Source organism: Lithobates pipiens, unplaced genomic scaffold (assembly GCF_037356315.1).
Source record: "Lithobates pipiens isolate NorthernLeopardFrog02 unplaced genomic scaffold, aLitPip1_a1.2 Scaffold_18, whole genome shotgun sequence".
NCBI lineage: Eukaryota > Metazoa > Chordata > Amphibia > Anura > Ranidae > Lithobates > Lithobates pipiens.
This window is the reverse complement of record NW_027507758.1, coordinates 380,446,873-380,473,446: the sequence shown is the minus strand read 5'-3', so window position 1 is coordinate 380,473,446 and position 26,574 is coordinate 380,446,873. Positions and strand designations below refer to the sequence as shown.

Below are 26,574 nucleotides of genomic sequence, written 5' to 3'. Positions count from 1 at the left end.
ATTCATGGATGAAGGTCTGCCTTAAGCTGCATGAAAACTTTAAAGCAGAACCTCATCCAAAAGGGAACATTCTTGCTTTAAATCCTCCTCCTGCTCCTCTGCAAAAAATCAGCGTGTCATTTTTTTGGGGGGAGCAGGTACCTAGTTTTGACAGGTACCCACTCTCACCTCTAGGAAATCCAAGTGGAAGTTCTCCTCTCCCCCTCCCTCCCCTTAGTCTTCTGTGACATGTCACAGATCCCAGAAGACTATTCAGAAAGCACAGCACAGTTCGCACATGCACAGTAGGCTGCCAGCTGTGAAGTCACAAGCATCACAGCTGGCTGCCCATACTTAAGATGCTAGCACCGGGAACCTGAAGGCTAGTGAAGGACTAGTCCAAGTGAGGATAGTGCTGGATCTCTGTACAGGTTAGTGTGCTGTTATTAAAAGTCATCAGCTAGAGGATTTTAGCTGCTAACTTTTAATTGTTTTTTCTAGAGTGAAGAGCCTCTTTAACTGTTTTTATGCTTATAATCAACTCCAAAATGATGACTAGTCTTTCATGTAATTCTACAGTTTCATTTACATTTATATAGTTAACCATACCATCTCCAATGAGAACTAATGAAGACTGGTTCTTGGCTTTTCCATCCTGAATTTGTATAGTGTATGTGCCCTCATTTTCAACTGTAAATCTGTCCATGACCATCTCAATAATTCCAGCAGACTTATCGAATTTTATACAATGGCTCTATAAAATAAGATGCAGAACACAGTGTGACTATTCACATTTCAATTTAGAATACAATCATAAAATGTTACCTTGTAAATTTCAGTCACTAGAATATATCAAGTAGGATCATACTGATTTGTCTGAAAGATCACCAGACATACAGTGCCTTGAAAAAGTATTCATACCCCTTGAAATTGTCTACATTTTGTCATGTTACAACCAAAAACGTAAATTTATTTTATTGGGATTTTATGTGATAGACCAACATAAAGTGGCACATAATTGTGAAGTGGAAGGGAAATGATGAATGTTTTTCATAATTTTTTTACAAATAAATATGTGAAAAGTGTGGCATGTACCCCTGAGTCAATACTTTGTAGAGCCACCTTTTGCTGCAATTACAGCTGCAAGCCTTTTTGGGGATGTCTCCACCAGCTTTGCACATTTAGAGAGTCAAATTTTTGCCCATTCTTCTTTGCAACATAGCTCAAGCTCTGTCAGATTGGATGGCGAGTGTCTGTGAACAGCATTTTTCAAGTCTTGCCACAGATTCTCAATTGGATTTAGGTCTGGACTTTGACTGGGCCATTCTAACACATGAACATGCATGGTTCTAAACCATTCCATTTTAGCTCTTGCAGTATGTTTAGGGTAGTTTTCCTGCTGGAAAGTGAACCTCCGCCCTGTATTTGGCTCCATCCATCTTCCCATCAATTCTGACCAGCTTCCCTGTCCCTGCTGAAGAAAGCATCCCCACAACATGATGCTACCACCACCATGTTTCTTGGTGTGTTCAGGGTGATGTGCAGTGCTAGTTTTCTGCCACACATAGTGTTTTACTTTTAGGCCTCATCTGACCAGAGCACCTTCCTCTACGTGCTTGCTGTGTCTCTCACATGGCTTCTTGCAAACTGCAAATGGGACTTCTTATGGCTTTCTTTCAACAATTGCTTTCTTCTTGCCAATCCTCTATAAAGGCCAGATTTGTGGAGTGCATAACTAATAGTTGCCCTGTAAACAGATACCTCCACCTGAGCTGTGGATCTTTGCTGCTCCTCCAGAGTTACCATCGGCTTTTTGGCTGCTGCTCTGATGAATGCTCTCCTTGTCTGGCAGTTTAAGTAGATGGCCATGTCTTGGTAGGTTTGCAGCTGTGCCATACTCTTTCCATTTTGGGATGATCGATTGAACAGTGCTCTGTGAGACGTTCAAAGCTTAGGATATTGTTTTTTATAAGCTAACCCTGCTTTGGAATTCTCCACAACCTTATCCCTGATCTGTCTGGTGTGTTCCTTGTCCTCCATGATGCTGTTTGTTCACTAATGTTTTCTAGAAAACCTCTGAGGGCTACACAAAACAGCTGTATTTACACTGAGATTAAATGACACACAGGTGGACTCTATTTACTAATTAGATGACTTCTGAAGGCAATTGGTTGCACTAGATTTTAGTTAGGGGTATAAGAGTAAAGACGGCCGAATACATATGCACAACACACTTTTTAGATATTTATTTGTAAAAAAATATTTGAAAACCATTCATAATTTTCTCTCCACTTCACAACATTTACGTTTTGGTGGTAACATGACAAAATGTGGACAATTTCAAGGGGTAAGAATACTTTCTCAAGGCACTGTGTATGAGAGGATATGTTCTATCTGTATGTTCTGGCATATCTAATAACAATTTTGGTGTGTTTGAAAGGGCACTTAGCCCTATATATCTTGTAGGAAGCCAGAGAACGAATCTCTGAAATAATTTCAGTGTCTGTGTCTATATATGTCATAAACCACATATAAGAAAAAAAACATTATTTCTATCATTATAGCATTTAGTGGTCATATTTGGGAATTTTATGTTATAACATTTTCTTTCCCTTGATCTTGCTGTTCTATATTTTGGTGTTATTTTTAGACAGCACATTAATCAAGCATTGACAAACAGTATACTGATACCAGACTTGCTAAGATCAGCGTCTTTCCAAACTCAAAACTTGTTTTTTTGGGTGTACAGTGAACAAAATGTATGGATAAACAGAGTTATCATCTTCTAGAAGAATCACAATAAATTTAAAGTGGAAGTAAACCCATGGATTTAAACAGTTAAAAAAAAAGGCATGCCGGGAATGCTAACTGCACATTGGCTGTGCTCTCAGCCAAACTATCAAACCATCCAATGGCTGGTGTCATAACGAATCACATGTGCAGCACCATAGCAGTTGAAGATTAAACAAAGGCAAAGATGGCAGCTTCCTTGGCTGAAAACGATAGGGGAGTTTACTTCCACTTTAAGAAGCATTCTGTGAACTTAACCCACATACCAGTCTATCAAAAATACTTATCATATATACTGTAGGAAAAATTGTATTATATAATATACTTACAATTCTGTTTGAGTTTTTGTCTTAGACCTCCTGTATAGTTTTAATGCTTATATCATAATGAAGAATTTAAGAATCTTTATAGATGGCTACTAACTATTCTCCATTTAGGAGATGTCAAACTGAGCAGTGTTGCATACCAACACAACTACAATGATTGCATGCAGTGCACAGCATTAATTGATTCATAAAGTTAGCATTATTAGCAAGCACGTTGAAAAGGAAACATATCTCTCCTGGATTTGAATTAATGTGATAAAGAAATGATTAGAAACTAGTCATTACTATCTTTTGGTTACCCAGTAGGATTCACTGTGGATGTTCTCAGTCATATAACATAGCCTTTATCTATCAATATTTGTGTTTGTCCCATAACTCTTAACACAGCGCACCTTGTCTGTATGCTTTAATTTGCCTTATAGTCATAAATGATTTGTGTAATGCTTCCAGTAGCCATTTTAGCAGTGGGCTTTCATAATGACTCTAAATTGACATGGCAATAGCACTCAAGCATGGTAAAGCAAATGTAACTGGTTAGAGAATGCTTTATTTCCAAACTGATTTGTACATTTGTTTTGGCCCATATTCACAATGTTGTTTCAAAGCTTTAAAAATATGGCATTGTGATTCTTTATTTAATGGATTGTGACAAGGATTAATGAACTCATTCATCTCTAAATAATACCCCATAAAACATTTTCCAATGCATTCTAATACTGTATAATAATTTTGTATGGTAGGTCTTCAGATGGATGCGGCAAAGTACTCGCCATCCTTATTAGTTTACAATGAGCAGGCTATCTTTATTTAGAGAGCTTTGTTATGCCAATAAGTTTGCGGAACTGATCTAATTAATGATGCATTTATAAGAACTCAAAGTATTATATCCTCTGCACAACAAATCAACCTTTCCAACCAAAGCACTGTATGCAAGAAATTCACAATGTGTTACAAAAAAAAAGAGACATTGCTTTAGGGGAAAGAAAACAATAATCATATCTACTCCTTAGGGGAAAACACAAATATATTTAGAGATTATGTAACAGATCAATATTAGCTGCAGCTTATTATACAGATCAATATCCAAATACCTGCACACTTCCTTTTGGCAAAGAAAATATTACAATAATCCTTTGCCGATACTGCTGTACATTAACTGTTTATATTGTAAGAAGACATCGGATTTTGGAAAACTGGGTTCATTTGATTACGGTACTTTGCAACTGTGTTGTGAGTCATCAGATAATTCTGAAAGCAATTGGTGTAATTCTTCTTAAGGGACCCATAGCCCATTCCATAGCAATAAGCTACGATATTAAGAGGAAGTAAGATTTGTGCAGAAAAACAGCATATTTTACAGTGGTAAATTGAAAGTCTATTAAAGTGATATCAGCAGGGATAACGAAGGATACGCACCTCACTGTTTTTAATCTCAACATCATTCACAACAAACCGGTAGTTCGTTTCTGCAGAGAGGTGTTGGGATTCAATCCAGAAGCGTACCCGGCCTTTTTCCAATATTTCATAAGCCAGTTCTGACTTAAGAGGAATAGCTAAAAGAGAAAACAAGTTGTGCTTGTTCATACATTTTGAACTGCATTCCATACACAATGGCATCTATGCATATCATGACATGAAGACAAAAAAGGGGTAGACTCTCTATAACAGTGTAGTTTTTAGATCAGACATTTTCAATCACTGTAATGGCATATAATGACCCTCTCCCATGAGATAAGCACACACAGCTATATGCAAATAACTTTGGTGCCAACATGTAGCATATGGGACTAAATGTGATAGATATGGGGTGCAATATCTATATTTGTGGCATGAATATGTTTCACTTATGAGTAGAATAAACCCAATATTGCCAGGGCTCCCAGTAGAAAGATTCTGTTATAAAGAAGAGAAACCCTACAACAGACATTCTTAACCACTTGCTGCCCGCCCGACGGTGCAGACGTCATATGATGTGATTGCCTTCCCGGCCCCCCAGGGGGCATGCACCTGCCGCGTCACTGAGGACCCAATGTGTATGGCCGGCAGCTGAGATGTCTGCTGGGCACTCGCGAATTCCCCAGTAACAGAGCAGGACCGTGAATTTGTGTGTGTGAACACAGAGATCCATGTCCTGTCAGAGGAGAGGAGACCAATGGTGTGTTCCTTGTACAGAGGAACACCGATCGGTCTCCTCCCCTTGTGAGTCCCCTCCCCCTACAGTTAGAATCACTTCCTAGGAACATAATTAACCCCTCGATCGCCCCTAGTGTTAACCCCTTCATTGCCAGTCACATTTATACAGTAATCAATGCATTTTTATAGCACGGATCATTGTATAAATGTGAATGGTCCCAAAAATGTGTCAAAAGTGTCCGATGTGTACACCGTAATATCGCAGTCACAATAAAAACTGCAGATTGCCGCCATTATTAGTAAAAATAAAATAATAATAAAAATGCTATTAATATATCCACTATTTTGTAGACACTATAACTTTTGCGCAAACCAATCAATATATGCTTATTTTGTGATATTTTTTACCAGAAATATGTAAAAGAATACGTATCAGCCTAAAGTGAGGAAAAAATTTGTTTTAAAAAAAAATTTGGATATTTATTATAGAAAAAGTAAAAATATTGTTTTTTTTTAAACTTGTCACTCTTCTTTTGTTTATAGCGCAAGAAATAAAAAACACAGAGGTGATCAAATACCACTAAAAAAAATCTCTATTTGTGGGAAAAAATTTATAAAAATTTCATTTGGGTACAGTGTTGCATGACCACGCAATTGTCAATCAAAGTGCGACAGCGCTGAAAGCTGAAAATTGGCCTTGGCAGGAAGGGGATGAAAGTGCTCTGTATTGAAGTGGTTAAAGACATGTAAGGATAAGGGTGTTAAATATTGCCTCATTTACTTTTATTTAACTATTTCCTATAGTAGTATGCACCACCATATTTTACAGTCATTTTTATCTTTCAGCGCTGTTGCACTTTGAATAACAATTGCACAGTCATGCAACACTGTACCAAAACTACATTTTAATAATTTTCTTCCCACAAGTAGAGCTTTCTTTTGGGGGTATTTTATCACCTCTGGGGGTTTGCATTTTTGTGCTATAAATGAAAAAAGACCGACAATTTACAAAAAAAACTGATTGGCACTGATAGGCAGCACTGACGGCACTGATAGGCGGCACTGATGGCACTGATTGGTGACAGTGATGAGCACTGATATGTGGCACTGGATGGGCAGCACTGATGAGGAGCTGCTGACAGGCTTTACTAAGTGGCACATTGATGGGGCACTGACAGGCATTACTGATGGGGCACTTATTGGCACTGTTGTGGGTACTGATCGGCACTGTTGTAGGCATTGGCAAGCGTTTTTTTCAGCTTTCGATTTTCAGCTTTCGGCTTTGTACAAACTAATAATGCAGGAGATAACACGAGGCGTACTATAGACCTCATAGACCTGTTAAACAAGACCTCCCACCCAGCTTTAATCTTAAGCCTTGAGCCTTGCACAAAAGGCCTTTGACTGGCTCAGTTGGCCATATATGTTCACCACCCTCTCCAATAATGGTTTTACTGGTCCCTTCACAACAGCTCTCAAGGCCCTTTATTTATGTCCCTCTCCCAGGTTCAGTTAGCTTCTTATTTGTCATGACCCTTTTCGCTAAGTAACGGAACCAGACAGGGATGTCCTCTGTCACTCCTCCTCTTCATCCTCTGTCTGGAACCCTTGGCGGAGGCTATCCGTTTGCACCCTGATATTGGGGGAGTCCGATTGCACCAAGGGGAATGCAAACTGTCCCTATTTGCGGACGATATCCTCCTAACCCTGTCTAAACCTCACATCTCTCTTCCCAATCTTATATCCCTGCTGAAAGATTTCAGCTCTATATCCGGATACAAAATGAACACAAGTAAAACAGAAGCCCTACCTCTACATATCCAACTCCCAGATCTTACCATACTCCAAAACAACTACTCCTTTCATTGGTGCACAGACTCTCTCGGGTATTTTGGAGTTAATATAACCCCCTCATATTCGACTCTATATCAAGCTAATTACCCCCCACTCTTTCGAGACATTGATAGACTTCTAAAGCAATGGGATTCCTATCCTATCTCCCTTTTAGGTTGCATCAATGTTCTAAAGATGTCTGTAATGCCAAGACTCCTTTACCTCTTTGACACACTCCCGATTCCCATCCCAATGCCACAACTAAAGGCCATGCAAAGAACCTTTCTTAAAGCGGGGTTCCACCCTAAAGTGGAACTTCTGCTGATCGGAACCCTCCCCCCCTCCGGTGTCACAATTGCCACCTTACAGGGGGGAGGGGGGTGGAGATACCTGTCAAAGACCGGTATTTACACCCACTTCCGGGCATAGACTCCCGTGGGAGTCTATGTCATTTCGTGCCCTGCCGCGCTGTCTGCTGGGACACACACGGGTCCCAGTGACAGCGCAGAGAATTCCTATTGCGCTGCGCGACTCGCGCATGCGCAGTAGGGAACCGGGAAGTGAAGCTAATTCGCTTCACTTCCTGATTCCCTCACCTAGAATGGTGATGGCAGCAGCCGAGCGCCGAGCGATCGATCGGCCTCGGCTGCCGGCATCGCTGGAACCCGGGACAGGTGAGTGTCCATTTATTAAAAGTCAGCAGCTGTAGTATTTATAGCTGCTGGCTTTTAATATTTTTTTTTAGGTGGAATCCCTCTTTAACTTTATCTGGCACTACAAGACCCATAGGACTGCAAGCTCGGTAATGCTGGCCCCCAGGGGGCAGGGCGGACTGGGAGCCCCAGACCTGATTAAATACTACTTCGCTACACATCTCAAAACAATTATTACCTGGTCATCCAGGAAGGCTCCTACTATCTGGGCAGAGATTGAGATGAGTATCACTAAACCGGTACACATTTGTGCCATGATTTGGACAGATCTATAATCTTCCATGTGTCAACATAGAAACATATGCCTGGCTCCAATGCTATTCTCTCTTGACATATGGAAGAAATGCTTGTGACAATTCCCCCTTGCTTCTCCATGTCCTCCATTGATAAACATACTGTTCAACCCAGATATCCGTGAAAGCTTAGCATATGACAGGATGCTCCCGTGGACCCAAGCAGGTATATTCCAATTTCACAATATGGTACACCCCCTTACCAGAGCGCTTCTATCATTTGCAGAATTGCAAAAACAACACCAGATCCCCAAACAGCTATTCCACTCATATTTGCAAATTAGACAATATTTTGCCTCTAAATCCCCCACTCTGAGTCTTGACAAACCAACTCCATTTGACTCCATTTGAACTTTTATGTGCTCAGGGACCATATCAGACCCATTTGATTACCAACATTTATAGATTCCTCCATGACTCTACGCCTGTTACCGACACATCCCACTCTTATATATGGAAATGGTCCCAGGTGTTAAAACGTCCCATACCACTTCCGCAATGGCAGAGAATCTGGGAAGCCATCCCCAGGTCATCGCAATGTGTGGAACAGAAAGAGACAGCCTATAAGATGCTACTTTTCTGATATAAAACACCTGAAATTATACACAAATATGACCCTAAGACCCCTAGGGTGTTTTTGCAGATGCCAGGGAGACATAGGCTCCCACTTCCACATTTTTGGGGAATGCCCTTTGATACTCTCATTTTGGTTGATGATTCAGACCTTCATCCAAGATCTGTTCAATATCTCCCTCCCATTGGACCCTATGCATTTTTTACTGAGCCTGCTGATCCCTGGACTTTCCAAATATGCCCAAAAACTCACTACTTTTATTTTACTTGTGGCTAAAAGGGCCATCCCCTTGCGGTGGCTTTCTTCTACACCACCCGCTCTTTCTCAAATCCTACAGGGAGTGGAACAAATTTGCCAAATGGAATGTCTCACTACAATAGTCCATGATACCCTCCCACAGTATTCTAAAATTTGGGATCTATGGGACCATTCTGAACTTAATCCTGGCTCCTACTCCATGCCCTCCAATGATATGTTAAATACCTGAATCTGTGTGCCTATCTGCTAGACACTCTTTTACATGACAGCAATGCCCTAACTTGCCACCTCTTTCGACATATGTTTTTATAGCGAACTATGACCTGTCATGCAAGTCTCTGCTGTACTGGTAGTGCGATGACTGTACTGATTCATTTTTCTTTTTTTCTCTTTTTCTTTTCTCTTTCATTTACCATTTGTATTGTATGCAAATCCCAATGTTCAACTACATACCTTTAATTGTGTATAACTGTTATCCTTTTAATTTCAAAAAATTACAATTAAAAAACAAACAAACATACAAACACCCTAATTCCGTATCCATATTGATAAAGTATATACTAAAATGGAAATAAATACAATGTAAATGAAAATAGATGTTTAAAAAAAAAAAAACATTGTCCACTAAAAGGAATAGGTACAAAGTCCACTCAAACACTTTCATATTTAAAACTATTAGGTGTTAAGCAAAACCTTAAAATAAAAACCCTATATAGGAAAATTTAACATAAAGTTCTTAGTTCACAGAGTATTCTTGGTCTTTTATGGTGGAAGTTCAACTTCAGGAGGACTGTTTATGATTAAAAGCTGTGTGGACTTCATGTTAACATTATTGTTATAATATCACAAATTGATTGTTATGTGGTACTTGTTTTCACATTTAAATAGTGTGTACATTTAACTACAATTTTATCAACACAGAGTATTTTCGTAAGCCATTACAGAGTATCCAGGTGGATAATTTAACTTAGAGCTTTGGGGGGGGGGGGGGGCTGGGTTTTTGGGGTGAGTGAGCTGGGTTTTTTAAAGGAATTTTGTGTTTTTAATGTTGCCCTTCCCCTTTCAGCCTTATAAAAAGAGCTACTCCCTGCTGAAAGGTAATTCTTGCTTTTTTTTGCATAGTATATAGTATCCAGGTCCCTTGTCTTAAAAATTGGGTGAATTTACTATTAAAAATTGCTCCCTTGTTGACCCACTGACTCCCATTCAATGGGGTTCACATAATTTATGGATGCCCTCAAACTGAACCCAAGAAAAGATTTTCTCATTACTTGTCCTGACATTTCATCACACCAAACTAAGACATTATACCAGAAATAAAAAAGGAGTTCTACTTACTTGGATTTCTGATTTCATGGCTTAGAGCCATCAGGCGTTCAAGTTCTAGAACAAAAAAAATAAATTGTTTACATTCATAATTAATTACCATATCTTAAACATTATTATATCTTATATCATATTATTTAGGAAATATTTACAAGCAAATGCGAGTTTATTTATTTATTTATTTTATACATTGTATTTTATAAAATGTTTCCAGCTTTACGTTACAGTATGTTGCATTAATATACTATTGATGTATAATAGTATACATTATCACTATCACAATTACCATAGGATAGAGTTAAATTTAGATTTGGTCATACTGTCAAAAGACAATGCTCTCACCATCAGCATCCAGCACAAAGCTTGATGATATGCCATCAGTATCACTAACTGCCACTGAGTATGTACCCAAATCATCCTTGTCTGGGTTTTTAAAGTAGAGTTTGGAACTGAAAATAAAAGAAGAGCAAGATTAATAACATATTCCCTATGTATGATGATTACATTCAGGGCACAATTTGATGAGGATTAAAGACATACTTTTCTTCAATGGTTTCAGTTTTGAATTTTTGGTCATCACTAATTTCTTCATAAGATTTGCACCAGGAAAACTGAGATGCTTCAGAGATTTCAGAGCAATTGTATGAAAGGTAAATACTCCCTTCTTCATCCACACCAGCAGTGATCTCCTGGACACCTAGTGCAAAAGAAATATGACAGCCAGTGATCCCAAAACAGTTATAGCAACAAAAAGTATCAATCAAGAACAGAAAAGACAGGTGGTCCTAAACTCAGTTCATATTTTTTTTTTTTAACAAAGAGTTATAATAGTAGATCTGTCTTAATGGAGGTACAGGTCATTTTGTAAAGTCTGCAAATTAGAAAGAAAGAAAGTTGTTTGCTCTTAATTTAACTAAAGCTATGTACACTTCCATTCAATGATATGCATACAACAATATGACATTTTATTATTTGGTGTTGCATTGAGTTTGCTTCTTTTAGATCTTGAAACACACATACCTGGTCTTGCATGGACAAATATTGGCTCTGAGATATCAGATGGTCTACCAACTCCTGAAGCGTTAACAGCTCGGATTTGGAAAACATATGTTTTTCCTTCTTCCAGTTCTTTGACCTGGACATCATCATAAAATGAATATTTTAATTAAAGAACAAATCTAGGAAAGTTTTAAAAACTTAAATTTACTCTTCTATTTCTTCAAAAGACATCAAACAATGTTGAATGAGCCAGTGTTACCTATCAACCCTTTTGTAAGTCATCATATCCCACCTGAAAGCTGAAGTAAGGCCTATAGTATATGCTTGGTTAACTGATGAGTTAGTGTGTGTGTGTGCACGTGGGGGGGGGGGGATTAGAAGTGCATATACAAGCATGGAAGCTAGGGATAGTTGTCAACATCTTTCATGATATTCTTTAGCAGCCTAAAACGCTCTAAATAGCTCATTTTTACTATCTAGTCATTATAGCCCAGCTGGAGTATGTGGAACTAAAAAGTATAAGCCCAAAGAGAAAAAAACTCCAGTTCTTAGTAAAAACACATTACAGAATCAGGCCTTAAATGTATTACTTTACTAAGCTTCCCAAAATTCTACATAGCTTGTAACAACAACACACTGAACAAATGCAAGGCCATATAAATGCTTATATTTTTTATGTATAGATCATAGTATGCAATAAACAAGAGATAGCTTGTTTGTGCCGTGTCTGGATTAGGTCTAGGAATATTGACTGACCAATGCAGATTAAAGCCCCATACACACTATCAGATTATCTGCTGACTTTTTCCTTCAGATTTACCAAAACCATATAATATGAGGACAAACCTTAGGAGTTTCAATGTGTACGCAATCAGGCAGGCCCTTCTACTACATGGTTTTGGTAAATCTGAAGGAAAAACTCAGCAGATAATCTGATAGTGTGTATGGGGCTTTAAGACAAAGAGGCAATTATACTTCAAGAGTATTTGCTCTAGATCTGAAGGGAAGCTCTGAAATTAGGAGAAACTCTGCTGATTTTTATCATCCAATTATGTGCATATATGCTATTTTTTTTTTCTTTGCATGTGATTAAGTATTCTTTGCAAAGTGAACCTTTACTTCGTTTACCAAGGTCTGGGATGCACAGTATACAGTATTTTCCTTTAGTAAATCAACCAAAAAAATCTGCCATTAAACTACTAACATGGACACAAATGGTTTAGAAAAACCAAATATGTTTTCAACATATGATGGCCCAGTATATACTGGAACTGTCTATCAGGTGTACCTTTAGGTAGCGGTTTGCTGTTGCAGTCTGGTTCACTCGTGTCCACTCTTCTGCATTCACTTCTTTGTAATCTACAAAATAGCCTGCAACAGGGCTGCTTCCTGAATATATTGGTTCTTTCCAAAGAATCACAAGAGAAGTGTTTCTGACCTCACAGAATGTAAGATCATATGCTGGCCCTATAATAATAAGAAAACAATGCAACATTTGAATTTGTCTCTCTACTGCTGATAAAATTGAATTTTTGGGGCATTGTCACAATACATCATCTTAAGTGAAGTCCAAGGCCAGTTCTGTTATAGATATGTCACCTATCTTTTTACCATCAGTAATTAGAGAGAGAAATAGGCCCATGAGCGGGGTGATTTACCAATGCAAGGTATATCAATGGGTTTACTTCAATGGTGGTCCCATTGGCTACACAGTCCTACACTACCAGATATGGGTGAGCATGGGACTCCTTCCCCAGTGTACCATGTCACAAGGTGGTTCTCAAGTACCTGGTAATAACACATAGGTGAAGGAATTCTATTATCTCATAGCTCACATTGCAAAGCCTTCTAGAAGCACATGCATTGTGCTAAAACTATGTGTAATACCTCATATAACATAATGATGTGCATATCATTAAATATTTATATCTTCTGTTGCTTAACTCTTCTGTGGGATGTAGCTCTTAATTTAGTCATGTTCACAATTTATGCACAAATTGCAGTTTTGGACAGAAGTGTCCCGATTTGCTAAAGGCATTTAGGCTATTCACTTAGACAGGGAATTTTCACTTTGCAATTGATGTTTTCCTTAGTTTGTCAATGTGGTAAAAAATCAATTTGCAAAGAATACAAAATTCTGCTCAAGGAAAAAAAATTGCATTTTTGATTCCACATGATTGGGTGATGGACGTCAGCAGAGCTTCCCCTCATTTACTAAACTAAGGGAAAACTCCTTTGGAAAGTGAATAGCCTTTTTGCCTTTAGATAATCAACCCAATTGTATCCTCTGCACAGACAATTGTTAAATTAGTTAGCGACAATGTTTGGGGCAGTGTCGCCACAATACAGCATCTTAAGTGAAGTCCAAGGCCAGCTCTGTTATAGATATGCCACCTATCTTTTTACAGTCAGTAATTAGAGAGAGAAATAGGCCTTATGTAGCAAGTATTATTATATCTGTGAAGTGATGTGTAATATGTTCCTTATACATGCTATTTAACCTCCCTGGCGGTATGATTATTTCTGATTTTAGGTGCTGAAAGCGGTACCATTATTTTGCATGGAAATTTGGCGTTTTATATTGTAGGCCTGCAATCCTTAGGAATAACTCATCCCAGGTATGATAGTAGTTTGAAACACAATATCATAAATCAAAAAATCAAAACACAAAATCATAAATCAAAAACACTGAAATTTGCTCATTTGCAGAATTGTTGCTGTCATTAGATTTAGTGTTGATGACAAATTTCCCCAGAAATCGCTATCGCTCAATTCTGCAAGTGATTATAATTTATTATCGCTGTTTTCTAGCTGGTCTATAACCACTTTTGACATAAAGGGACACTTTTTGGTTGCTATGGACAATCTCCAAATTCCAGGCAGAAAAAACTGTATTCATAATATAAAACTACATGCAGGGCACTGGACAGACCACTAGGGACAAAGGGGGTGTATAATTTTTTATACAATACTGTAATCTGTAAGATTACAGTACTGTATGTGTATTGTGTGTTTTAACTTTTTTGGTGAATTTGGCGCAGATCTCTGCTCCCGTGTGTTGCAATGTCTCAGGGAATGGAGCTCAGTAGCACTCGGGCACTGTGCGAATTGAACAGAGGACAGCTCGCACACACAACGGGGAGGACATTGCTGGATCCAGGGGACAAGTTAAGTAACTCTCCCTGTATCCTGCAATGCGAGTCTGGCTCGTGGTTACCGCTTATGATACTGAAATTCCACCCCGAGCCAGACTCGGGAATACCGCCAGGGGGGTTAAGGGTAAGTGCAATTTTTAATGCACTATCCAGATTATGTAACCCCAAACACACACATACAGAATAACCTCAACTGCATTTTGTCAAATTAACCTGAAAAGCCATATATACACTATGGCCCCTCATTGCACCAGTCTGCAAACCACAGCACCCTTATCTTTCAAGCTACATGACCTCCTATTTATTTACAAATTCAGTGGGCTTCTTTTTCTCACCGAAAATAGATTTTTCAGTTGAAAATTAAGTAGCTGTACCAGGTTGTGATCGAATCTTTATTTTTATTTATTGTTTACAGAAAATAACTTAGAAATAAACATCTCAGTGTCATGAAAATATCACTCTAGGAAATGGAGTTCCTTGCTGTGCCAGCAATATATCATACAAAATAATATATTGTACATTCTTACATAGATACGTATAAAATGTTCACATACATTATGCAGTAATAGAGCATTTTTTCTGATGCAGAATACCAATATGTAGAGATAAAAAAGGAATGAACATGGTGCTGGACTATTCTATATTTACTTTATACCAATGATATCATGGAATCTCCAAATAGGATAAAGGTGTATGTATGGCTTGCTCTGTAATGTATTGAATTGAGTATTTTAATCTCTCCCAGTGTCCAAAACTGCATCTGATACATAAAATATATGTAGCTGTTTGTTGTCACAAGGGTAATGATATTACTTTCTGAGCTAAATCCAATGTACTTTATACAGAAATGGAAATTTTAGATGGATGAAAATAATATTTAGAGTGCACCATAGGTTTGACATTTTTTCAACAATTGAACATTGCCTTGTATATTTTAAAAACATATGTTAGGACAAAGAAAAATACAACATTTGACCTTAAATGACCAAAAGATAGTAGGACAAAACCCCAAAAATTCTTCAAATATATTAATAGTAAAAGGTCAGGTCTGAGCATGTAGGCCCTTTACAAAATAATCTAAAGTAGGTGATTGGGGACAAAGACAAGGCAAATTTTTTAAATACTTTCTTCAACTTCTGTGCATACACAGGAGCATGGGAGAAATTATGTACATAATAGGGGCGGTATTGATCCACAATGACTCAAAAGGGATATGATCTAGAATTATTTAGACAGAATAAAGGTAGATAAAGCACCTGGATCAGATGGCACCCACCCACGGATCCTAAAAGAATTGAGCTCTGTCATTTCAAGGCCATTGTTTCTAATTTTTAGAGACTTGTTAATAACTGGAATGGTACCACTGGATTGGTGCAGGGCCAATGTAATGCCCATATTTAAAAAGGGATCAAAGTTTTTACAAATTAACTATAGACCTGTTAGTTTAACTTCTATAGACGGGAAGATACTGGAGAGTTTAATAAAAGACCACATAGACGAGTTCTTGTTGGAAAAAATATATTTTAAGCAAAAGACAGCATGGATTCATGACAGAAGTTGTCAAACAAAACTGATTTATTTTTATGAGGAGGTAAGTAAAACCTTGGACAGAGGGGTGGCTGTAGTATACCTGGACTTTGCAAAAGCATTTGACACAGTTCCCCACACATAGCTCATTTGTAAAGTAAAGTCTACAGGCTTGGAAAGATCAATTTGTAAATGGATAGAAAACTAGCTAAAAGATAGAATTCAGAGTGGTTAATGACTCGTACTCAGAATGGTCTAAGGTTATCAGTGCTGTACCCCAAGGTTCAGTGCTGGGATCCTTACTATAATATCTTTATAAATGATATAGGGTCTGGGATTAAAAATACCATTCATGTCTTTGCTGGTGCAACTAAGCTATGCAGTGGAATAACGTCCTCACAGGATGTCTCCAATTTACAAGCCAACCTCAATGCACTAATTGGGCAAATAAGTGGAAAATGAGGTTTAACCACTTAACAACAGCCAAATGCCATTGTACGTCATTACAATGGCATGTACAAGCATAAGCACGTACATGTACGTGCTTGCCTTCCAGCGGATGGGGGGTCCGATCGGACCCCCTCCCGCTGGATGCGGTGGTCTGGTTCGCTTCAGGAGCGATCCGGGACGAGGGGATGGCCGTTGGTTTCTGGCCATCCCCTCTCGATCACTCCTGGCGAATGAGAAGCTTCCTCCCACTGTGTACTGTATACACAGGCAGGGAGGAAGTGATGTCATTCTCCTCGGGGCGGTCTTATTGACCGGACTACGAGGAGAGGACACAGTAAGTCTGCACCAAACACTACACTGACACTAACTAACACACAGGCACACAACACACTTTTGCCATTGTCACTAAGCGATTATTTTTCTGATTGCTGCATTAGTGTCGCTAGTGTCGCTAGGTAGCTAGTTATTTTTTTAGGTTCCCCATCAGGTTTTTATATAGCGCCAGGGACCCCCATATACTACCTAATAAAAATTTGAACTCCCTGATTGCCCCTAGTTAACCCTTTCACCAGTGATCACCATATAAGTGTTACGGGTGACTCTGGTTAGTTAGTTTGCTTTTTATAGTATCAGGGCACCCACCATTTATTACCCAATAAAGGTTTAACCCCCTGATCACCCGGCGGGTGATATCAATTAGGTTTTAGGGTCAGGGTCTGAGTCGCCCCAGGCAGCGCTAGGCTAGTGACAGTACCGCTAACACCCACGCACAAAGCATACACCTCCCGTAGTGGTATAGTATCTGAACAGATCAATATCTGATCTGATCAGATCTATACTAGCGTCCCTAGCAGTTTAGGGTTCCAAAAAAACGCATTGTTAGTGGGATCAGCCCAGATACCTGCTAGCACCTGCGTTTTGTCCCTCCACCAAGCCCACCCAAGTGCAGTATCGATCGATCGCTGTCACTTACAAAACACTAAACACATAATTGCAGCGATCGCAGAGTCAGGCCTGATCCCTGCGATCGCTAACAGTTTTTTTGGTAGCGTTTTATATTTAAATCCGGAAGGCAGTGCTTGGTTTTCGGGGTCCCGTACGTGGCTAGGCTCCCAAAAAGTCCCCCACATGTGGTATCCCCGTACTCGGGAGAAGCAGCAGAATTTATTTTGGGGTGTAATTTGACTTATGCCCATAGCATGTGTGAGCAATATATCATTTAGTGACAACTTTGTGCAAAAAAAAAAAAATTGTAATATTCCTGCAACTTATGGCAAAATATAAAATATTTCATGGACTCAACATGCCTCTCAGTAAATAGCTTGGGGTGTCTACTTTCCAAAATGGGGTCATTTGGGGGGGTTTTGTGTTATTTTGGCATTTTATGGCCTTCGAAACTGTGATAGGTAGTGAGGAGTGAAATCAAAAATTTGCACCCTTAGAAACCCTGAAGGCAGTGATTGGTTTTCGGGGTGCCGTACGCAGCTAGACTCCCAAAAAGTCCCACATATGTGGTATTCCTATACTCAGGAGAAGCAGCAAAATATATTTTGGGGTGCAATACCACATATAACTATAGCATGTGTGAGCAATATATCATTTAGTGATAACTTTTTGTAAACTTTTTTTTTTTTGTGTCATTATTCAATCACTTGGGACAAAAAAAAAATATTCAATGGGCTCAACATGCCCCTCGGTAATTTCCTTGGGGTGTCTACTTTCCAAAATGGGGTCATTTGGGGGGGGTTTGTGTTATTTTGGCATTTTATGGCCTTCGAAACTGTGATAGGTAGTGAGGAGTGAAATCAAAAATTTGCACCCTTAGAAATCCTGAAGGCAGTGATTGGATTTCGGGGTGCCGTACGCGGCTAGACTCCCAAAAAGTCCCACATATGTGGTATCCCCGTACTCAGGAAAAGCAGCAGAATATATTTTGGGGTGCAATTCCACATATAACTATGGCATGTGTGAGCAATATATCATTTAGTGACAACTTTTTGTAAACTTTTTTTTTTTTGTGTCATTATTCAATCACTTGGGACAAAAAAAAAATATTCAGTGGGCTCAACATGCCCTTCAGCAATTTCCTTGGGGTGTCTACTTTCCAAAATGGGGTCATTTGGGGGGAGTTTGTACTGCCCTGCCATTTTAGCACCTCAAGAAATGAGATAGGCAGTCATAAATTAAAAGCTGTGTAAATTCCAGAAAATGTACTCTATTTTGTAGACACTATAACTTTTGCGCAAACCAATAAATATACGCTTATTGACATTTTTTTTACTAAAGACATGTGGCTGAATAAATTTTGCCCTAATTGTATGACTAAAATTGAGTTTATTCGATTTTTCTTATAACGAAAAGTAGAAAATATCTTTTTTTCTCAAAATTTTCGGTCTTTTTCCATTTATATCGCAAAAAATAAAAATTGCAGAGGCAATCAAATACCATCAAAAGAAAGCTCTATTTGTGGGAAGAAAAGGACGCAAATTTCGTTTGGGTACAACATTGCATGACTGCGCAATTACCAGTTAAAGCAGTGCAGTGCAAAATTGTAAAAAGACCTCTGGTCCTTAGGCTGAAAATTGGTCCGGGGCTAAAGTGGTTAATGTTGATAAATGTAAAGTTATGCACTTGGGGGGCTAAAAATATGCATGCATCACAAATACTAGTGGAGTACAACTGGGGGACTCAATGGTGGATAAGGGTCTGGGGGTTTTGGTAGATCATAAGCTCAATAATAGCATGCAATGCCAAGCTGCGGTTTCCAAAGCAAGTCCTTTCTTGTATTAACCCCCTGGCGGCATTCTCAAGTCTGGCTCAGGGTGGAATTTCATTACCATAAGCTGTAACCCCGAGCCAGACTCGGGATCACATTGCAGGATACAGGGAGAGTTACGCACGGGAGCAGAGATCGGCGCCAAATTCAAAAAAGTAAAAATACACAATACACATACAGTACTGTAATCTTACAGATTACAGTAATGTATAAAAAAATTACACACCCTCTTTGTCCCTAGTGGTCTGCCCAGTGCCGTGCATGTAGTTTTATATTATAAATACAGTTTTTTTCTGCCTGGAATTTGGAGATTGTCCATAGCAATAAAAAAGTGTCAATGATGTCACTGGGATACACATGATTGTATATGGTGAGATTTGTTTAGGGGGTTTGTAAAAAGATTTTTCAAAATGTGTTTTTTTTTACTGTTTACATGAAAGGGCCCCATCTTGGAGCCCCCTAATTGTTAAAGGGGGCTTCCAGAATCCAATCATCTCCGCCCAAAGATCCCCACAACCACAAGGCCAGAGTTGTGGGACAGAAAGCCTCAGCCTCATCAACAGTATTACAAGGTGCTTTGACAGGTAGGTCTCCCACGGCAGAAGACCCCCCATGTTGAGGGCATAGAATATGGGGGGGGACCTCATGCCACTTCTTTTTTGTTTTATCTGCATTGGGTCCCCCTTACAATTCATACCAGACCTGAAGGGCCTGGTATGAATTGCAGAGGACCCAATTCCCTTTTTTTATCCTCATCTACTTGCTTACATATCTAGAGATTCCTGTCCATGAAAGTGAATGTTGCCAGTGATATTACTAGTAGTACTGGTAGCAGGAACCTGTTATGTATAGTAGTGGAAGTCATGTAAATGGTGTTCAGTTCCTGCCAGATAGGTAAACGTTTAGCAGTGCCATGAACTGGTAATATAGGAAACATTGATATGCTGGAACAATAGAGACATGCAAATATGTGTCCTTAAAGTTCAGAGAAGACAGAAAGTCACTCTGTTGAAATGGAGGCAATGACAGAATTGATTGAATGTTTGCAGAATTTTTGGGTTTGACATGCAAAGCTATGAGATTCTAAATAAAGACATGTCTGTTTGATTGGCAAACAGATTGACGTATCTTCCCTGATAACAGTTCTGCACAAGAACTAGAGCAACAACACCTTGATCCAGAATGACCAAAAGTAAATAATAGTGGCAAGTCACATACAAAAGACCTAATAAAAAGAATGAGTTCCCCTAATTGATACAACAAGAATGGGGCTGCAGCTCACCCCAAAACTAGAGACCGGGACAAGCAAATGACTGCCATGACTCTGACCCAAAGTTACTCTGCAGAACCTCTTTAATACTGGTCTGACTTGTAGGGGAGTCTTCTGAAACTAGAAAACAAACCACGTTACACATACTCACGATATGCTATGGCCCTGGTCTGAACCTTCCCCAGAAAATATTGGCCCTAAATGTGAGATCTAGTGATAACTAGAATACAAACAAAGTTGTCAGTGCTGTAAGTGCAAAGCCAGCAAAGAGAGAACACTAATGTGTAAAACTTGGGGAACCTATGCTGAGTGAACTGGAGAGTATTCCAGGATTTTACAGTATATATCTGACATGAATCTACCAGTGCATGTTGGCTGACTGGTGAGATTTCTTTTTTTTTTATAATTAATGTTTATTGAAGAAGAGAAGTGTGTACAAAGCATAACGATCAATACATAAACCAATATCAGGGGCAGCATTATTACATCGTTAGTTACAATGAAACAGTCAAATACACCCACCTCTTCCATTATGAAAGAGAGAATACAGTAGACAGAGAAAGAGGAAGAGTAAAGAAAAGGAAAAAGAAACAGGAAGAAAGAGAAAAAGAGAAACAAGGGGGGATGTGAGAGCAGGGGGGGGGGGGGGAGGAAGGCAGACCACCCTCTGATAAACAATTTCAAAGATACAGTTGAGATCGCAAGAACAAGAGCTATGATCACATCACATTGGTTGAGACATTATGGCTGCATAACTAGATGAATATTTAAAGGCAACCCAACAGGCCCAGATCCTCGTCGCCAGCTCAGATTTACCCCGGAGGGAGAGAGTCATGTCCTCCATGTAATATGTGGTATCCACGTTGAGTAACCAACGCTGGAGCGTGGGGATCGTCTTCAGTTTCCAAAACTGAGGAATGAGGGTTTTGGCAGCGTTTAGAAGGTGTGGTGTAATCGACCTTTTATAGGGGCCCGTCGGCTTCCCCGTGCAATGGAACAGAACATACCACGGGTCGTTAGGGACCTCCCACCCCTGGATTTCCTTAATCGTATATAAAATCGCCAGCCAGAATGGGCGGATCCGCGGGCAGTACCACCAAATATGAGCATGAGTGGCTACCTCTCCACACTCCCGCCAGCACAGTGGGGAGGACTGAGGAGAAAACCTGTGTAAAACAACCGGTGTGTAGTGCCATCTGGTCAGAAGTTTATACGCCATTTCCGATGCTTTAGATGATCCAGAGGAGGTATGAGCCAGGGTTAAGATTTGTGACTGCTGGGACGGAGATAAATCCGTATGCAGTTCCCTTTCCCAGTACCGTAGAAATGAGGGAGTACCAGTAGAAGTGAGGGACAACAATGCCTGATAAAAGTACGAAACCGGCCTCTCAATGGGGTCAGGGTCGGCGAATGCGGTTTCCACAGGTGTAAGCTCTGCCAAGGAACGCAAGGGCTTTGGGAGCATGCGAACAAAGTTCAATAGTTGATGATGTTTCCAGCGATCCATGTAGGATATGGGGGAGTCACCCATGATGGAAGAAAGTGGCATAACGCCGGATGGGCCGGTGAAATGATGTAGGCATGGGTTAGTGCCCAGCCGCCACGGGTGAATCTGAGGGTCCATGTTACCCGGAGGGAAGAAATCATGACCCACCAAGGGCATCAGGGGGGAGTTATACAACCAGCCATACATCTTACAGATAGAGTCCCATACCATCAAGGAGGAGTGTGTTAGCGGTGACGTGGTAGGCAAGAGATTCCGGAACTTCCTCGGGTTCAGGTTCAGCGCCACAGAGGTCCGTTTCTAAGTTTACCCAGAGTTTCGTGTCTTTGCAATATTTCAAATCAGAGAGCCTAGTCAGCACAATGGCTCTGTAGTAAAGCTTAAAGTCTGGTACAGCTAAACCCCCTTTACATTTAGGGCAGATGAGGAGAGATCTACTCAGTCTGGGTCTTTTCCTATTCCATATGTACCGGTATACCAAAGATGTCAAGATTGTAAAAAATCCCACCGGTATCCCAAACGGGACCATCTGAAGCATGAAGAGTACCCTGGGCAGCAAATTCATCTTAACCAGTCCAATTCTGCCCAGCCAAGAATGTCGTAGCTGGGACCACTTTTGGATATCTGACCTAAGTGTGCTGAGCAAAGGCAGAAAGTTAGCGCGGAATAGGGACGATAGGGAGGGCGTAAGCTGAATGCCCAAATATTTCATGGAGCTCAACTGCCAGGTAAAGGGATCGTTTTTTTTCAGGTGAGACACCTGTCTGGCGGGGACAGAGATGTTTAACATTTCCGATTTGGACATATTGATTTTAAAATTGGACACCGCACCATAGGCCGAAAACTCGGACATAAGATTGGGGAGGGTGATCAGTGGTTGTTGTACATAAAACAATATATCGTCCGCGTAAGCCGCGTATTTGTGTTCCGTCTTACCTATTGTTACGCCCCGTATGCTCGGGTTTCGCCTAACAAGGGATAGAAATGGTTCCAGGGAGATCGCAAATAAAATTGGCGAGAGTGGGCAGCCCTGGCGGGTGCTATTGTATAGGGTGAAGGGGTCACTAAGGGTACCATTAATCCGTATCTGAGCAGTGGGGCAGTGGTACAACGTCGCTATTTTAGAGCGCAAAGAGGGTCCTATACCCAAGTGCGTCAGCGTAGCCATAAGGAAGTCCCAGCCCACCCTGTCAAACGCCTTTCAGCATCCGTGGAGAGCAACAGGGTGGGCTGGGAAGTCCGCCGCACATATGCCATCAAGGAAAGTGTGCGGAGAGAATTATCTTGCGCCTCCCTCCCAGGGATGAATCCCGTCTGATCCCGCGATATCCACTGTGGAATCAAGGGGAGCAGCCTATTCGCTATGGCTTTAGCATAAATCTTCGCATCAATATTCAAGAGCGAAATAGGGCGGTAGCTCGCGCAGTCACTAGGGTCCTTGCCCTCCTTGGGTAATACCGCGATGTGGGCATTAATGGTCTCCGGGCGAAGGTCCCCGCCGGTCGAGGTCACGTTAGCGTATCTGGTCAAGTACGGAAACAGTATGTCAGCGTACGCTCTATAATAAGACACCGTGAGGCCGTCCGGTCCCGGTGCCTTACCACACGCCATATTTTTCATGGCGCCCAGAAGCTCCGCAGCCATAAACTCCCCCTCCAAGGAAGCCAAAACCTCCTCGGAGAGCTTCGGGAGGGCGGCACGGGCCAGGTAGTCCCCAATAAGGCGTCCCCGGGCATCTCTATCTTGGACACCCTGGTGCACCTGATATAGACGCTGATAAAAGTCCCTGAATGTCTTGGCTATACGGGGGGTCTCAAACACCAGGTCTCCCGAGGGGGTCTTAACTTTAGCAATAAACGCCGCGTTTTTACGCTGTCGCACCGAGTTGGCCAACAACCTACTGGGTTTATCCCCCCACTCATAAAATCGGTGAGCTACTATCCGAGAGCGTCGCTTTTGATCTAAATGAAGGAGGGACTTTAGGGTCTCCCGTTTCTCCGTTAAGGCGTGAAAAAGGGCCGGAGTCTGGTTCAGTTTATGCCGGCGTTCTAAGTCTGTAATATTGCGTAACAAGTTGGACTGTTGTAGTAAGCGCTCCCTCTTTTTCCTAGAACCCAATTCCATAAACTTACCCCTAATATACACCTTGTGGGCCTCCCATAGCACTCCCGGTGAAACGTCAGGACTGACATTAGTCTTAAAATAAAACTCTAAACTGTCACCCATCACCTTTTTATCTGCCTCCTCGGCTATAAGGTCCTCGTTCAACTTCCAATTAGTTGATTTCAGGGGTATGGACGCCACTTTAATGGTTAAGGAGATCGGAGCATGATCTGAAAGGGGGGATGAGTCAATGCTTGACTTCACTATGAGCGGTAGGTGCTGGTGATCAATGAAGCATAGATCAACTCTGGAGTATGTTTGGTGCACAGAAGAATAGTATGTAAAGTCCCTTTCCCGCGGGTGATTCATTCTCCAGACATCCATCAACTGCAGGTCATGGAGCCGAGATCGTATATACCTCAATCCTCTGCCAGAAAGCGAGGAACCACCTCTAGAGGTGTCCAAAGTAGGTTCCAGGGGAACATTAAAATCGCCCGCTAGTAGAATGCATCCACGTGCAAAATTTCGTAGGGAGTAGAGTGTGGAGGCCAGGAAACGCGCCTGGTTTTTGTTAGGGGAGTATAAGGTGGCCAAAGTACACTGCATGCTGCCCAGGGTACCCCGCAGAAACAGAAAATGTCCCGCAGGATCACTCAACATTTCCTCAAACGTGAACGCGGTTCCCCTACGAATCCCATGGCCACACCTTTTGCTTTAGAAATGTCGGAGAGGCTGTAGAACCACGTGGGGTACTTTGGTGAGTGTAGCCTAACTAGAGTCGTCTGCGTGAGGTGGGTCTCCTGGAGGAAGACCACGTCCCCCCGCAAACGGTCCAGCTCCCTATATAAGTTGTGTCTCTTCCCCGGGGCGTGAAGGCCCCGTACATTAAAAGATATAAGGTTCACAGTAGCCATGGGGTCTCAGAAGGAGGAACCGCGACCACCACATCATTACCACTGCAACACAGAGGCGGATCAGAGGGGATGGAGGCAATAGACAAGAGAGGTGAAAGAGAAAAGGAGAGGGGAAGGAAAGGAGACAAGAGAATGAAAGACCCCACCGTAGTGGGAAAAACAAATTGAACCAAAAAAAGTGCTGTCGGAGAACAGCTAGTAGTGCACGCATTGCCATGCCGTGCGCGAGCGGGCTGCGCGACCGCCACAGGGCCCCCACGCCCCCCACCCCAGCAGGGGCACGGATGTCAGGGCCCCGCGCCGGGCAGCCCCCGCTCAAAAAGGGGGGGACGGGACTCGGGCAACCGGGCGCAAACCACACCGTAAAGGTCCAAAGTAGCGCCCCGCGGTCCGGTGCCGACACCAAGGCATAAAAATATAGAAATAACATCATCCAGAACATAATACAGTAAAACACCTGTAGAGAACAATATGAGTATGAAGCTAAGGCGGTAAAACGTATAAGGGGGGGAGATACCGCGAGTCAGTCACGCTCCAAAGGCAAAGGGGGGGAGAGGGAAAAGTAACATGCCATTAAATAAAACGACAAATCAGCAATGTCCACTTCCAGACAGGGGCCCCCAAGGAGGTACCGGGGTGTGAACCACACGGCCAAGGGTGACTCATCCATGGCCTTGCAAAAACTAGTTGCCGCCAGAGGCTGTCAGCTTCCTCGTACACTCTCGGTAAGGGAACCGCCCAACTGTGTTCAGGCGGTATGCCCCACAGATGCAAGTAGACATCCAGAACAAGGAAACAAGCTGTAGGGCAGAATGCCATTTCAAGGGCGGTAATCAGGTGCAGAAGTGCGGCGGGCACGGCTCACTCTCTGCCAGCCCTGGTCAGCCCCAGCGGGCAGAGGCAGAATGCCGTCCTGCCATCCAGGCAGTTCCGGGATAGGAACGGACATATCAGTGCAGAATTTGGGCAGCTCCTCCGGGAATCGAAGTATTGCGGTTTTGCCATCTCTAGAGGCGATCAATGCAGCAGGGAAGCCCCACTTATATTTAATGGACGCCGCCCGAAGTAGTTCCGTGAGGGGACGCAGGGCCCTGCGTCGATCCAAGGTCTCCTTAGCCAGGTCCGGGAAAAAGGATAACATCGCTCCATCAAAATCAAACGGTGTAGCTCCCCTAGCTTTCTGCATAATCAGTTCCTTTTCGGGATAATGGTGGATCCGGCAAATGACGTCCCGTGGGATGTCTGTAGCAAGGTTGCGTGGTCGGAGCGCCCTGTGCACCCGGTCAATCTTCAAGGGGGCGTCAGCGGCTCTGCCCAGAAGACTGTTGAAAATACCCCGAACGGACGGTAAAAGGTCGTCGTCCCCAGTCGCTTCGGGGAGTCCCCGGATCCGAATGTTATTACGTCTGTTACGATTCTCTTGATCTTCGAGCTTGTAAACGGTCGTACGATGCGAAATGGCAAGTTGGCGTGTAGTCGCCTGTAAGGCTCGCATGGCGGTCTAGACGTTGCTCCGTCTCTTCGACACGAACCAGCACTTGCGAGAGATCCGTTCGGACTGCGGAGACCTCCTTCTTAATGACCCGCTCGAGGTTCAGCAGCATGGAGGCTAGATCGGAGGTGGTAGGGAGGCCGCTCACCCTCGGCGCCG

General features: G+C 41.6%; 1 protein-coding gene across 2 annotated transcripts in view; it reads right to left on the bottom strand.

Moving 5' to 3' along the window:
• MYOM2 (myomesin 2) overlaps window positions 1-26,574 on the bottom strand; it is a 235,516-nt gene that overhangs the window by 36,112 nt on the left and 172,830 nt on the right. For both annotated transcript variants that reach the window (XM_077487771.1, XM_077487772.1), the window contains 7 exons: window positions 12,513-12,691; window positions 11,246-11,360; window positions 10,766-10,922; window positions 10,568-10,674; window positions 10,238-10,282; window positions 4,512-4,648; window positions 589-733 (listed from right to left, as the gene is read on the bottom strand). In XM_077487771.1, coding sequence (XP_077343897.1) covers window positions 589-733; window positions 4,512-4,648; window positions 10,238-10,282; window positions 10,568-10,674; window positions 10,766-10,922; window positions 11,246-11,360; window positions 12,513-12,691 — 885 coding nt within the window. The remainder of the gene's footprint in view (window positions 1-588; window positions 734-4,511; window positions 4,649-10,237; window positions 10,283-10,567; window positions 10,675-10,765; window positions 10,923-11,245; window positions 11,361-12,512; window positions 12,692-26,574) is intronic.